This window comes from Cucumis melo, chromosome 12, assembly GCF_025177605.1.
Source record: "Cucumis melo cultivar AY chromosome 12, USDA_Cmelo_AY_1.0, whole genome shotgun sequence".
Taxonomy (NCBI): Eukaryota; Viridiplantae; Streptophyta; class Magnoliopsida; order Cucurbitales; family Cucurbitaceae; genus Cucumis; species Cucumis melo.
The window spans coordinates 20,182,552-20,196,979 of NC_066868.1; the positions used below are offsets into that span (position 1 = coordinate 20,182,552).

At 37.8% G+C, this 14,428-nt stretch overlaps 1 protein-coding gene across 5 annotated transcripts in view; it reads left to right on the forward strand.

Annotated features, from left to right (window-relative positions):
* The first annotated feature begins 515 nt into the window (after positions 1-515).
* LOC103488704 (twinkle homolog protein, chloroplastic/mitochondrial) overlaps positions 516-14,428 on the forward strand; it is a 48,239-nt gene continuing 34,326 nt past the window's right edge. For 3 of the 5 annotated variants that reach the window (XR_007815834.1, XM_008447559.3, XM_051079937.1), the window contains exons 1-3: positions 517-1,121; positions 1,401-1,534; positions 6,894-6,949. Coding sequence is in view for 3 of the 5 variants with exons in the window: in XM_008447559.3 (XP_008445781.1) it covers positions 815-1,121; positions 1,401-1,534; positions 6,894-6,949 (497 nt within the window). In the remaining 2 variants the exon portion in view is untranslated. Of the gene's footprint in view, positions 1,122-1,400; positions 1,535-6,893; positions 6,950-14,428 lie in introns of those variants that run through there. The other 2 variants (XM_051079936.1, XM_051079938.1) reach the window with 2 other exon arrangements.

Sequence of the window (14,428 nt, forward strand, 5' to 3'; positions counted from 1 at the left end):
ACTAATTGTTAATTTAATCAAATAGGCCTTATAATTTTTTAATTGTCGTAATAAATTTACGGTAGTTTGTTAAAATGTTACCATTTCTTTTTATTGAATTGACATTCCTTAGATATTTAAGCTAATTAACAAAATACATTGAGGTTGAGATTGATATTAAAATTTTAATAATGTAATTGTACCAAATTCATAACTTAAAAATAAGCTATGATTTTAAAATAAAAAGATTACAATTAACAAAACTCATAAATATAAAAATTATAAATGAGAAAAAAATGGATTAAGGAAGAGTCGAAGAAGAGTTAAGAAAAAATTGAAGAAGTGTAAAGAAATGTTGAAGAATAATCGAGAAAAAGTTGAAGAAGAGATAAGAAGTGACGAAGAAGAGTTAACGGACTAAAACTAGGATTACCTAAGCCTAAATCAATAACCAATCCTTCACTCAAACGCGTACGTTGTTTTGGACTTAAGTGCAACTATTGTAATATAGTCCCGCGACAAACGCCCTCGAAGTTTTATAAAATCACGCTAGTTCTGCAGAAAAGCCTCCCTCTTTCGTGGTCGGGTTCATTTGTCGTCGGAAGCAAGCGCCGAGGAAAGTTGGGTTTACAGCCCCCGAAACTTAAGGGTTTCAGCAACCAAAACCCACTCTTCGCACACCCCTAACTCCCTCCTTTCTTCACCAACATTCATTTCAATGCCCAGTTGGTTTCTTCCGTCTCTACCTACCTACTATGTTATTTTTAACTCTGTAGTGTAGACTTGAAATGGTGGCCATACTCAGCTGATTACCCTAACCCTACCAAGAGCCAGAATGCGTTTTCTTCATCACAATCAATGTCTCTATAACCCCTTTTCCAAGCTCTCTTCCTTTTCCTCACCATTTTGTCTAATGGGTTCCTTTCCTTTGTGCAAATCAACTTCTCTGGTTTTCCTGTCACACCTTTCTTCTTCTTCTTCTTCTTCTTCTTCTTATTCGCAGAAGTATTTCCTGTACAGAAGCATTTCTCTTCTCCATGGTTCATTTCCTGTACGACCCACGTCCCTTGTGAAACCCTTTGCCATGAAACCAAATGGGTTTTCTTCTTTTACTTCTCATGCCAATGTTCCCAGACCTCCAGGTGCTATTATTGGAACTTCTTATGGTTGTTGAATTGTAGTTGGGTTTATGATTGTTTCTGGTTAATACCCGTGTTGCGCAATAACTTGATGTTTCTTGGCTGGGTAGTCACTCTTTTTTTTCTCCCCACTTTTTGGATTGTGATGAAATAGGAGAGGTTAAGGGTACATTTTTGAAGGCAGCAAATTAGTGTGCAGGCAATGTATTCTGAGGACGGGACTTGGGAGAGGACTTGACGTTTGTTTAGTTTTAATGTTATTCGCTTTCTTTCTTTGTGCAGCCTTTTCGGAGAATCCACGAGACAAGGCTTTAAGCTCCACTCTATTGAATATTCTGAGAAAAAAATTGCAGGATCTTGGCATTGACATCGAAGCTTGTGTTCCTGGGCAGTTTTCCGGCTTGCTTTGTCCAATGGTATTTTTTTTTCTAATATCAGTTTCTTTATGCACATTGTGTTCTGTTTTGAGATATTTATCCAATTTGTAGAAGTGAAATGAAAACAGTGCCAGCTTCTATATCTTATTTATTTATGTATTTATTTTTGATAAGAAACCAGAAGATATATTGATGAAAAAAAGAAGACAGCCTAAGGGCAGGAAAGAGAGACCCCCTTCCAAAGGTGTTAATAAAATGAATAAAAGTAGCAAGCATATCTTCAGGAGTCCAATGACTTCTTCCGGTCAAAATTCATCAATTCTAATCAGTTTTCAATTGAAATTCATGAATTGGGGACTAATCTTGGTCTAAGTTCAAGAATTTGGACCACATCTCAGTCGGAATTAGTGAGTTTCAAAGACCTTTCGGCCAGAACTCATGAACTCAGATTTTGGCTTCATCGTCTTTGAAAAGATGGATAAAAAAATCTATTTCACAATTCCTCATTCAATTTGGAGAGGGAAAGTGGGTTAAAAAGTTGATGATTATGGAAAGAAAGGGAAAGATGTGCATTTGAATCTAGAAAGCAAAAGGTGTGCATCGAAAAGAGTCTTTTTCAACTTGAATTTGCTCCAAGGGACTCTGCTTCCTTAGTTTTTGTTTGGGGCACTCGGATCTAGTTCTGGTGTAATTAGCTTGGCTGTTGATTATTAGCTGATCTAATTAGCTTGGAGATTAACTGCTGGAAATTACTCACAGTTTTAGATATCTGACCTGTTGCAAAGGTGGTAGGTCACCTTCTGCATTAGTATAAAACTTGGAATTAGGCTGTCCTTATTTTTTTGAATTCAGATTTTAATAAGAAGAATAAAGACTTCAGTTCTTTTGTTTGAACTTCTCCAAGACTTCATCAACTTGGTATCAGAGCTCTTGAAGAAGGGACTCATGGTGGGAAGGAACCCAGCCAACGCCGGAAAAGGTAAGCGTTTCGATGAGCAACCCTTCGAACAAGAGATTCTCTGGCCGAAGACTTCAATCGCACTCCTATTGGCCGTTGAAGAAACACTTGGAGGGATGAATACCTGTCTAGTTGATCTACAACTCGCAATCAAACGGGTGTCCTGCCAAATGGAATTAGGCACGAACGCCTTACCTCACCGACAAGATGCCGTTGCTAGAAAGAAGAGAAGAAGACGCCAACCGCAACTCGCCGGCAACTTGCAAGAACCAAGAGCCGACGAGGATACCTTAGAATGCGCCAAGAATCTTCGAATGCATCTAGTGACCACTAGCTTCTAAGACCCGTTGATATATAGACAAATTCGAATGCATCGTCGAATGAAGAAAATGGGTTCAAACGTCAATTTGCAGACTAGCAGTGGATGCGACGAAATAGAGAGGGTCAAAATTCCCTTTTTCATCACAGAGAAGGCCGAATACGAGGGGACTATCACCAAGAATTTAAAATGAAGGTGGACTTAACCACATTTAGTGGAAAATTAGATGTGGAGGAATTTCTTGATTGGATCAAGAATGGGGAAAACTTTTTTGAGTACAGGATAGCCTTGAAGAGAAGGTGAAGCTCGTTACACCCAAAATCAAGTTAGGAGCTTTAGCTTGGTGGGACCAAATCCAAGTGAATCAGAGATAGATTGGAAAAAGACCACCTAAGAATTGGCCTCGAATGTTGAAACTAATGAAGAGAAGATTCTTGCCAACGGACTATGAACAAATATTGGGCTATCAATATAAAAAATGCAAACAAGGCAAGTGGAGCATATTTGAATATGCGGAAGAGTTTCACTGACTAAATGCGGAGCATATTTGAATATGTGGAAGAATTTCACTGACTAAATGCTAAAACGAGAATCAACAAAAGCGAGAATTACCACATTGCGAGATTTGTTGATGGCCTTAAAGAAGAAATCCAACAACAAATGGACCTTCAATTGATTAGCACCCAATCAGCAGCAGTTTCGATGATTTACAAAGCGGAGATCAAGATGGAAAAAAGATAGAAAATACGATATCCGTAAAAAAACAAGTGATTGAACTCCTAGAGAAAGGGCAAATTAGACCAAGCCTAAGTCCTTGCATCATGCCCATTCTCTTAACTCCCAAGAATGACGGATCACGGAGGATGTGCGTGGATTGCCGCACCATTAACAAAATCATAATCAAATACCGATTCCCCATTTCAAGAATGTTCGACCTATTTTGACCAACTTGGAGGAAATTTTTTCTCCAAGATTGACTTGAAAAGTGGTTACCATAAGATAAGGATCCGATCGGGAGATGAATGGAAAATGACATTCAAGACTAATGAGGGCCTCTTTGAATGGTTGGTATGCCTTTCGGACTTTCCAATGTGCCTAGCACTTTCATGAGTTAATGACTCAGGATTTACATTCTTACCTTAATAAATTCTTGGTAGTCTATTTTGATTACATTTTAGTATGTAGCCTTTCCTATGAAGAACATCTTTCTCGCTTGCATAAACTTTTAAAACCCTTCAAAGAACCCGACTTAGTATCAACTTCAAGAAGTGTTCTTTCTTGGTCAAAGACATATTTTTTTTGGTTTTGTCACTAATGAATTTGATATATCTGTAGATCCTAACAAAATCAAGGCAATAAAAAATGGGCCTCAACCTAAAATGGTAAAAGAATTGTAAAGCTTTCTTGGTCTTACATCTTTCTACAGAAAATTCATAAAAAATTCTAGTACTATAGTATCTTTTCTAACTGAATGTTTAAAGAAAGGAGATTCTCATGGTCTAACCCGCAAACACAAAGTTTTGTGCTTTTGAAAGAAAAGTTGTCGAACACATCCTTGCTAACACAACCATTTGAAGTAACGGTCGATGCTTGTGGATATGGAATTGGAGCGGTTTTGTCTCAACACACACTGAATTGAGTATTTTAGTGAGAAACTAAGTGAAGCAAGACACAAGTAGAGCACCTATGGACAAGAATTTTTTTCGTTGGTAAGAGCTTTAAAGGCTTGTGAACATCATCTTTAGGCCAATAATTCATTTTATATTTCGACCACTTATCCCTCAAATATTTACAAACCCAAAAAACTATTAGCAGAATGCATGCTAGATGACTCTTTTTTATCCAACGTTTTCATTTTGTGTTATAAAGGATAAGGCGGGTAGTACTAATGTTGTGGCAGATGCTCTTAGTAGGAAAGCCAATCTTCTCACCCTAACAACTCAAGTGGTAGCTTTTGATTCTTTACCAAACCTTTATAAGGATGACCCTGACTTTAGCAATATTTGGTTTTTATGTGTTGATGATGTTCGTTGTCACTTGACTAATGAGTTTCTTTTCACGAATAATTTTCTTTGCATTTCTAGAACATCACTTCTTGAGACTTTAATTGAAGAGCTTCATAGCAATGACCTTGTGGGGCATTTCGGTATTGACAAGACCTATCAACTACTTAGTGAAAGGTGTTATTGGCCACAACTATGTAGGGATGTCATAAAGTTCGTCAAACACTGTTTTACGTGCGAAACTGCCAAGGGACAGCTTCAAAATATGGGCCTTGACACCCCATTACCTATTACCGAAGGCATTTGGGAAGACTTGTCCATGGACTTCATCCTAGGCCTTTCAAAAACTCAAAGGGGGTATGATTCCCTTCTTGTGGTAGTTGATCGATTTAGCAAGATGTCTCACTTTTTACCTTGTAGGAGAACTTCGAATGCTATTTATGTAACTAACATATTCTTTAAAGAAATTGTGCTTTTGCAAGGAATACCTAAATCCATAGTGTTCGATCGAGATGTAAAGTTTCTAAACTACTTTTGGAAGACTTTTTGGAAAAAGCTCAACACGACACTCAAATTTAGAACCACGAGTCATCTACAAATGGATGGATAAACCGAAATCACCAAGAGAACTCTAGCTAACCTTGTAAGATGCATAGGTTGAGACAAACCTAAACAATGGGATCTCATCTTAGCACAAGTAGAGTTCGCCTACAATCATATGAAGAATTGCTCAATGGGGAAGTCATCATTTGAGATTGTTTACACTAAATTACCTAGACTAACTGTTGACCTTTCTAATGTTCCTTCTAATGTTGATCTTAGTGTAGAAGCCAAGAACATGGCGAAAGGATAGCAAAACTGCACAAAGATCTAGCTAACCAACTAGAAAAGATGAATGAATACAAGAAACAAGCGAATAAACATAGAAAATTCAAGGAATTTAAAGAAGGCGATCTCGTCATGATATATCTTCGAAAAGCGAGACTTCCGGTTAGATAATACAGTAAATTACAGCCAAAGAAGATAGGACCTTATCGAATAGTAAAGAAGTTTGGAGACAACACATACAACTGCAAATTTCAGCCTAAACTCAAGGACGAGTTTTCCTTTGGAAGAGGGAATTTGATGTAATTAGCTTGGTTATTAACTTCTGGAAATTACTCACACTTTTAGATTTTTGACCTGTTGTAAAGGTTATTTCACCTTCTGCCTTAGTATAAAACTTGGAATTAGGCTGTTATTTTTTTTTTTTTTGAATTCAGATTTTAATAAAAAAATTAAAAACTTCAGTTCTTTTGTTTGAACTTCTCCAATATTTCCTCAAGTTCCTATGATTATCTTTCTTTCAAACAATCTTGGTTGACCTAGTAGTGGAAAAGGAGACATAGTCCCAATAAAATGACTAAGAGGTCATAGGTTCAATACATGATGGCCGCCTACCTAGGACTCAATTTTCTATGAGTTTCTTGAACACCCAAATATTGTAGGGTTAGGCGGGTCGTCCTATGAGATTAGTCGAGGTGCATGTATCTAACCTAGACACTAATGGATATAGAAAAAACGGATATTTCATGATGATACTTGTGAAGCTTTGCCATTTTCTAATGGATTATGGATCAACATTGGACTTCACTTGATTTGGTTTTTTGGGCCCCTCGACTTTGTTATTGTCAGATATGGTTGTACCTTTTCCTATTTGCGCATTTGTATTTTAGCTGTTATTCGCTCTCTCATGTATGGGCTTCCTTTTTATCTTTTTAGGGTTTCTTCCACTTACTCTTTGGATTAATTTCATTCATCTATTAAATGTTTCTCATTAAAAAAAAGTTTGACGAATATTTATTTATCTTGTATTTAATAAGTGAGGGCATAAATACAATTTTCCATGTTACTTTTTTCATAAGCAATGAGCCCTTGCCAAAACTGATTGGTTTTTCCATAAGAGGTATTTTTTTGTACAACATAAACGTTTAGAGGCCATTTTTTAGAATTACTGTATGAACTTATAACTTCCAAGTGCCAAAAGGTAGTTATTATCATTATTATATTTATTTTAAAATTTTAATTTTTTTAATTTTGTGTCATGCCTCGATTAATTATGTATCAAATTGGTGCCAGTGCAAAGGTGGCGATTCAAAGGAACGATCCTTCGCCCTACATATCTCAGAAGATGGGTAAGATTTTATAGCTTCTTTCTTGTCGAGTTTTTCTCGGAATCTTTTTATTTGATATACTGAGAAGCTTTGTGTGTTTGTTTTTTTTATATGGTTTGTTTTAAATGTTTTTGTTGAAGCTATTTAAGGTGACTTTTAATTGTTAAAAGTCTGAATTTTGGCTTCTTCCTCAATTGAGTTTTTCTAAGTCTTTTTATTTTTTATACTAATAGTATTTGTTATTTTTTTTCCAAGAGGAAAGAAGTCTTAATATCATGAATGAATAAAATAGAGACTGTTTGATAGTGTGAGGTTCAATCTCAAAACCAATTGGCAACGAGAGGAGTAACCCATCTACCATATAAGGAGTGTGAGTTTCATTGGTTTTCCCAATGTGAAACTCTTAACATCTCAACAAAGACAATGGTCATAGTACTAGAGGGTTATACAATGAGCAAAGAAAGAGAGGCGGATCCACAGGTGCATCGGACACCTCAACTATGTTGACACCCCTTGGCACCCTCATCATATCCATAGTGTGGAAAGAAATAAAAATTATCCTTTCTCTAGGTTGTTAGTAGCCAATACAAAGCCAAAATACAAGCCCAAAATAAAGTAGTCTACATACAAAACATTAAAAAAACAACATCAGCGATATATTAGAAAAGCATTCATACATTCCTCGTTTATGCTAGGATCCAGTTGAAGCACAAGGCCATTCAAAAGACATGCTGCCCAAGACTCTGTGAGACCTCCTATAGTCCATACGTATAAAAGAAGGGGTAAAATGGTAAAAAAACAAGATAGCCATGATGAGGAAATGACAAGCAAATGATCGTGCACCATGGAGCCCATTGAGGAGAATGTTGGTAGGCCTATATATAGCATCTTATTGGGAATGGGGTAGGTAGGTTTTATTTTGTATTTGTTTAGTAGAGGCGGCTGCTGTGGCCGAGGAAATACCCTAGCTCAGTGGGGGAAAGGGTGGTATGTTATCTTTCTTGCTTTCCTACTGCTTCTGTCTTGTTATGTCTTATGAATGTATCCATTTTGACATTATAAATATATAAGTTCAGAGTGCTGCCTCTGTTTTTGCCATTAGAATTGGGTAAATTAGCTCTTACTTGTTAGTAGCCTAACAGACTTCAAAGTGGAGGGGTTATGAAGGCTGGCCAGTTTAGCAAAATCTCTTGCAGAGAGTGCTCCTAAATAATTTTAGTAAGGAACACCAGGATGTTGCATTCAAGCGAGTAGATTCAAATTGGTCCATCTATGTCGAAGGCTTGTCATGGAAAACCCTTGACTTCTTTCAAACCAAACTTCAACTAATAGAGTTTTCACTGCATTAACCCACAGCAAGGCAGCTGTCTTCTTCTTCAAAGCTGGATCGACAATGATTTGGACCACATTCTTCTTAAAATCTTTATCGAGAACCTAACAAATATTAAAAGTTCGGTGGAGTCGGAACCAACAATTTGTTGCATAAACATAGTCAAATAAAAGTTGTTGGATATTCTCCTAACCAACTTTACAAAGGGGGCAAATATGTGGTGACAGAGCATGGGAAGGGAGTTTTTTTTGAAGTACTGATGCTCAGTTTAGGTTATCGAACAACATAATCCTTAAAGGAGATGTTTACTCTTCTTGGATTGTTGACTGCATACTTTTTTATAAAGAGATATCCATTGGTGAAGATGTAGAGAGGTGATCAACCAAGGATTTTACCGAGAAAGAGCCATTTGTTTCAAGAGACAAAACCTTCTATCCGGATGGGTGGCTGGCTGTGAGGTAGAAAGCTGGCTTAATACGGATTGAAAGTCTAGATTTCTTTATATTAAGCAGTCATCTGAAAAAAAATGAACCAAGGCTGGTGGAAGAGTCCCAATGATCTGAAACTAAACCATTTGGATTCTGTGCAACCTAAACAGTCCTGGAAATTTACACTTTAGGGAAACTCTTTCGATTCAAGGGTGTTGCCAAAAAAGGATTCTGCTGCCATCACCTAAATTGAAGAGTGCCAATGCATCTATTTTGCGCCATTGTCTGGAAATGTTAATCCAAGGGCTTCTAAGGCTCAAAGTTTCTTTTCCACTTGTATGCCAATTGAAGGTATTGCTTCCATGGATGCTTCTAATCATTTGACACCATAGTGAGTTTTGTTCAACTAAATAGCGCCAGCCTCACTTAGACAATGATGCCAAATTCTTGTGCTTCAATGATGTAATTTCAAAGTAAGCAGTACTTTTTCAATTGAATTCTCTGCCAAATGTGGCTAAGGGATGCTGTATTTATTAAGTTTTCTGAAAGTTTGTTACAAGGAAATTGTTATGAAACAATTAAGGATACTAACTGTTCTGACTAACTTGTAGTTTAGTTAGTTCTGTATTTCATCATTTCTTATGACATCATTTCCTCCCCTTAAAGGAGAGCTCGTCCTCGAGTGAGTTAATCAACAAGTCTGAAACTGTCTGGTGCATGATATGGCTTTAAATCAGCAATATTGAATACTGGATGTATGTAGATGTCTGATGGTAGTCCTATTTTGAAAGCATTATCTCCGTAATTCTCCAGTATAGGAAAGGGGCCAATTTGTTTGTCTTTCAGTTTGTTATAGGTGCCAGTGGGGACTCTGTTTTTTCTTATCTGTATCATTACTAAATCTCCTTTGGAAAATTGAGCTTGCCTTCTTTTCTTATCTGCTGATTTTTTTGTAGGAGTTTGTGGTTTGCACTAGGTGATCATAGACTTCTTTGTGCAATTTCTCAATGTCTTCTGTCATTCTTTCTGCTTCTTTATCAAGGTTCATGGTTGTAGGTAGTGAAGTAAGGTCAAGAGTCAACCGGGGCTGTTTAGTGTATACTATCTTAAAGGGGCATTTTCCTGTTGAGCGATTTTTCATATTATTGAAAGCGAACTCAGCTTGTGCAAGTGCTTGATCCCACTGTTTAGGTTTTGTCCCATTGAGACAACGTATTAAGTTGCCTAGTGTTCTGTTGGTTACTTCAGTTTGGCCATCTGTATGAGGATGGGCTGTATTGCTGTACTTTAGTGTTGTGTCAAACTTCTTCCATAGGGTTTGCCAAAAGTGACTTAGGAATTTAACATCCCTGTCGGATACAATTGATTTAAGTACTCCATGTAATCGGACCACCTCTCTAAAGTAGAGGTTGGCTATATAGATTGCGTCATTCGTCTTCTTGCAAGCAATGAAGTGGGACATTTTGCTAAACCTGTCTACGATGACTATAACAAAATCAAAATGCCTTTGGGTTTTTGGTAGTCCCACTACAAAGTCAATTGACAAATCTTCCTAAATGGAAGTTGGAATTGGCAGTGGGGAGTACAACCCTGCATTTGTGCTTGATCTTTTAGATCTTTGGCAAATGGGACACCTTTTCACGAAGTTATTTGAGTCTCTTCTTAGCTGGGACCAGTAGTATCTTTTAGAAATAATTTCAAATGTCTTATTTTGTCCAAAGTGTCCAGCTAAGCCGCCGGAGTGTGCTTCTTTTAAGAGAGCTTCTCGTAGTGAGGTATGAGGAATGCACAACTGTTCACCTTTAAATAGGAAGCCTTCAACAATGTGGTAGTCGTAAGCATTTATGTAATTGGAGCATTTGTACCAAATGTTCCCAAAGTCGATGTCTTCTTCATATAGGTTGGGTAAGTGTTTAAATAGGTTGGGTAAGTGTAAGCAAGGAGCTTTTTCTACTTAAGGCATCAACTACCATTTTTTTCTTTACCCGAGTGATGTTTGATTACAAAATCAAATCTTTGGAGGAAAGAGATCCAGCGAGCGTGCATTCTGCTGATATTCTTTTGGGATTGGAGATACTTTAGGAAAAGTGGTCGGTTAGGAGTATAAACTCTTTAGAGAGTAGGTAGTGTTCCCATGGCTTTAGAGGTCTAACGAAGGCATATAACTCTTGTTCATAAGTGCTCCACGATTGCCTCGAAGAGCTTAGTTTCTCACTGAAGAATTCAATTGGGTGGCCTTTTTAGGATAAGACAGCTTCGATCCCTGTGCCACATGCGTCGACTGCAACTTCAAAAGGTAGTATGAAGTTTGGTAGCTGTAATATGGGACTCGAAGTCAATCTTTTCTTGATATCATTGAAGCTCTCTTGTTGTTGTAAAGTCCACTTAAAATTTCCCTTCTTTAAACAATTGGTGAGTGGAGCAACAATGGAGCTGAAATTTTTTATAAACCTTATGTAGAAAGAAGCCTATCCAAGAAAGGCTTGTATTTCTTTGGTAGAGGCTGGCGTTGGCCAAGTCTGGATGGCTTCAATCTTCTTAGGTTCCATACTTATCCTCCCTTGCTTGATAATGAACCCAAGAAAATAGATCTCTTTCTTTAAGAACACACACTTTTTCTGGTTAATGTATAGCTCTGTTTCGGTTAGAACTTGGAATAGTTTTCTAAGATGGAGCATATGTTTCATCACTTCCATTGCTGTATACAAGTATATCATCAAAGTAAACTACTATGAATTTGTTGAGGAAAGGATGGAGCACCTGATTCATCAATCTCATGAAGGTGCTGGGTGTGTTGGATAATCCAAACGACATGATCATCCATTCAAACAAGCCCTCATTAGTTTTAAATGTTGTCTTCCATTCATCACCTGGTCTGATTCGCATCTGATGGTAGCCGCTTTTTAAATCAATCTTTGAAAAGATAGAGTTTTACCAAGTTGGTCTAAGAGATCACCAACTCGTGGAATGGGAAATCTGTACTTCATAGTAATGCGATTAATAGCCCTGCTGTCTACACAGATTCTCCAACTACCATCTTTCTTAGGTGTGAGTAAAGCCAGTACGGCACGGGACTAAAGCTCGGTTTGATGTGTCCTTTCTCTAGTAATTTTTCAATGTGTTCATGGAGGATCTGATATTCATGAGGACTCATTCTGTAGTGAGATAAGATTGGTAATGATGCTCCTGGTATGAGATCAATCTGAGGCTGAATATCACGGAGGGGTGGCAGCCCCTGTGGTTCTTTCTTTAAATGAGGGAATTCTTCGAATAGTTGTTGTAGCCTGGAATCCATGGTTTCAAGCTGTTCTTCATTGGACTTGTCAACAATTATCAGTCCTAAGAGGTCTTGCTCCCTTTCCTTTAGCAATTCTTTTTCACTAACAGTGATAAAAAGCTGCCCCTTACTCTTGTGTTGCTTTGTTGCTTCGCTGTTTTTTTTTTGCTAATGGGAGTAGGACTACTTTCTTTCCCATCTATTGAAATTCATATGTATTTTCTCTCCCCTTATGTAAGGTTCAAGTATCATGTTGCCAAGGTCTCCCTAAGAGTAGGTGACGTACGTCCATTTCAATCACATCGCAAACAATTTGGTCCTTGTATCCGTTCCCAATGGAAAGTGGAACCGTGCAAATTTCGCTGATCGTTGTTTCTCCTCCTTTCTTCACCCAACCTATCTTGTAGGGGTTCGGATGAGGTTCAGCCTTCAAATTTAATGCAGTCACCAGCTTCTTAGCCACAAAGTTCTCACTACTTCCATTGTCAATGATTACATCACATACTTTCCCATTTATGGTGCATCTTGTCTTGAATAGACTGTGGCATTGTGGGTTTGTTTCTTCCTTTGGGGCAAGGAGGACTCTTTGAATGACACAAGAGACTCGGTGTCCGTCATCAGCTTCGATTAATTTAGCCTCTTCTTCTAGTTCTTCACTACTTTCGCTTGCCGAATCTTCTTCTTTGTCTGCCAATGCTATTGTCTTTCGTTGAGGGCAAGTATTAGACGGGTGGCCAGGTTGGCCGCATCGAAAACATTTGCCTAGTGATGGCCGGTTGTATTTATTTTGGACCTTGCCTTTGTTCACAACCTCCCTCTTTTTATCATCGGCTAAATCCTGTGTTTCAACCTCTTTCCCTTTCCCTTGTGTCGAAGTTGATGGCTGACCATTTGTTTTGTTGGAATAGACTGACCTCTTAGTTGAGGTTGCCTCCTAAGTCGTCTTCCGGTTTACATTCTTGGTTCGAATGGCATTCATCTCTTCTACCGTCTCTGCAAAAGAAATTGCCTCAGATAAAAACCGAAATGGTTGAAGTTTTATCTTCTCTTTAATGTCAAATCGAAGGCCCCCAATAAATCTTGCGATTTGATGCTGCTCATTCTCACTTAGATTTATCCTTGCACCCAGGTGATGAAACTCTTTAATGTAGTCGGCTACTGTTCGTGTACCTTGACGGCAATTTTGGTATTGACTGTATAAAGTCTGCTCATAATTTGGAGGTAAGAATCGCGCTTTCAATAATCTCTTCATTTTTTTCCAAGAACGGATGGGCTGCTTTCCACACCTTTGTCTATTCACTTCTAGTTGATCCTACCATGTCGACGCTCCAGCCTTCAGCTTTAATGCTACTAAATGGACTTTCTTTACCTTGGGAGTATTCATATAATTGAAAAAATTTTCAGTATTCTTTAATCAATCAAGAAAAATCTCTATATTACGTTTACCATCGTAGCTTGGAAGATCAATTTTCATTTTGGATTCTGCTAGTTCTCTCCTTCTTTCATCAAACTGAGGTCGAAATCCTCTATTCTGGTTAAAAATTGGCCTTTCTTGCAGCTCATCATCAGAGGAACTCCAATCTTGAGGTTCTTGGTACATTTCTTGGTTTCTTGGAAAAGGATTTTGATAGTCTTGAAATGGTCTCCTTCGTTCTTGGACATCATATCTGCTTTCTTGATGATTTATTTCAGCCCTACGAATTCCGGCACCACGAATGCCACGCTGCCCCCAGTCACGAACACGTTCTTGATCTTCTTGATGAACATTTTGAGGAGGTGTCAATGCCTCTAGTCTTTGCAAGACTACTTGGAGTGTATTTTCGATTCTTTCCACAGAAGCTTCCATGGACAGCAAGCGTCTTGAGGTAGTTTTTGGAGAGAGGACGGGGTTTTCTTCCGCCTCTTGGTTTTGAGCAAATTGCTCTGCTGCCTCCGGATTATCACGTCGGACAGTCATTTGACCCAGAAACTTTTCGGCGCTCTGATACCAATTGATGTAATTTCAAAGTAAGCAGTATTTTTTCAATTGAATTCTCTGCCAAATGTGGCTAAGAGATGCTGTATTTATTAAGTTTTCTGAAAGTTTGTTACAAGGCAGTTACAAGGAAATTGTTATGAAACAGTTAAGGATACTAACTGTTCTGACTAACTTGTAGTTTAGTTAGTTCTGTATTTCATCCTTTTTTATTACGTCATTCAATTTACCCAAACTGAGGCCTCCATCCTTACGCGATTTAATGACAATATCCCATTTTGCTAAGTGATTCAACTTTTCTTCCTTGTTTTCTTCTCAAAAGAACTTCCTCATAATTCTTTCAAAAGAGCTTAGAACGCTTTCTGGCAAGAGGAAAACAAATATATATTAGGTAGGGAGACTGGAGATAACAGATCTGCATAATGTAATTGTCTCACCCCTAGAAAGGTTGTACCTTCTGCATTTGTCCATGGAAAGTTCAAATTATTAG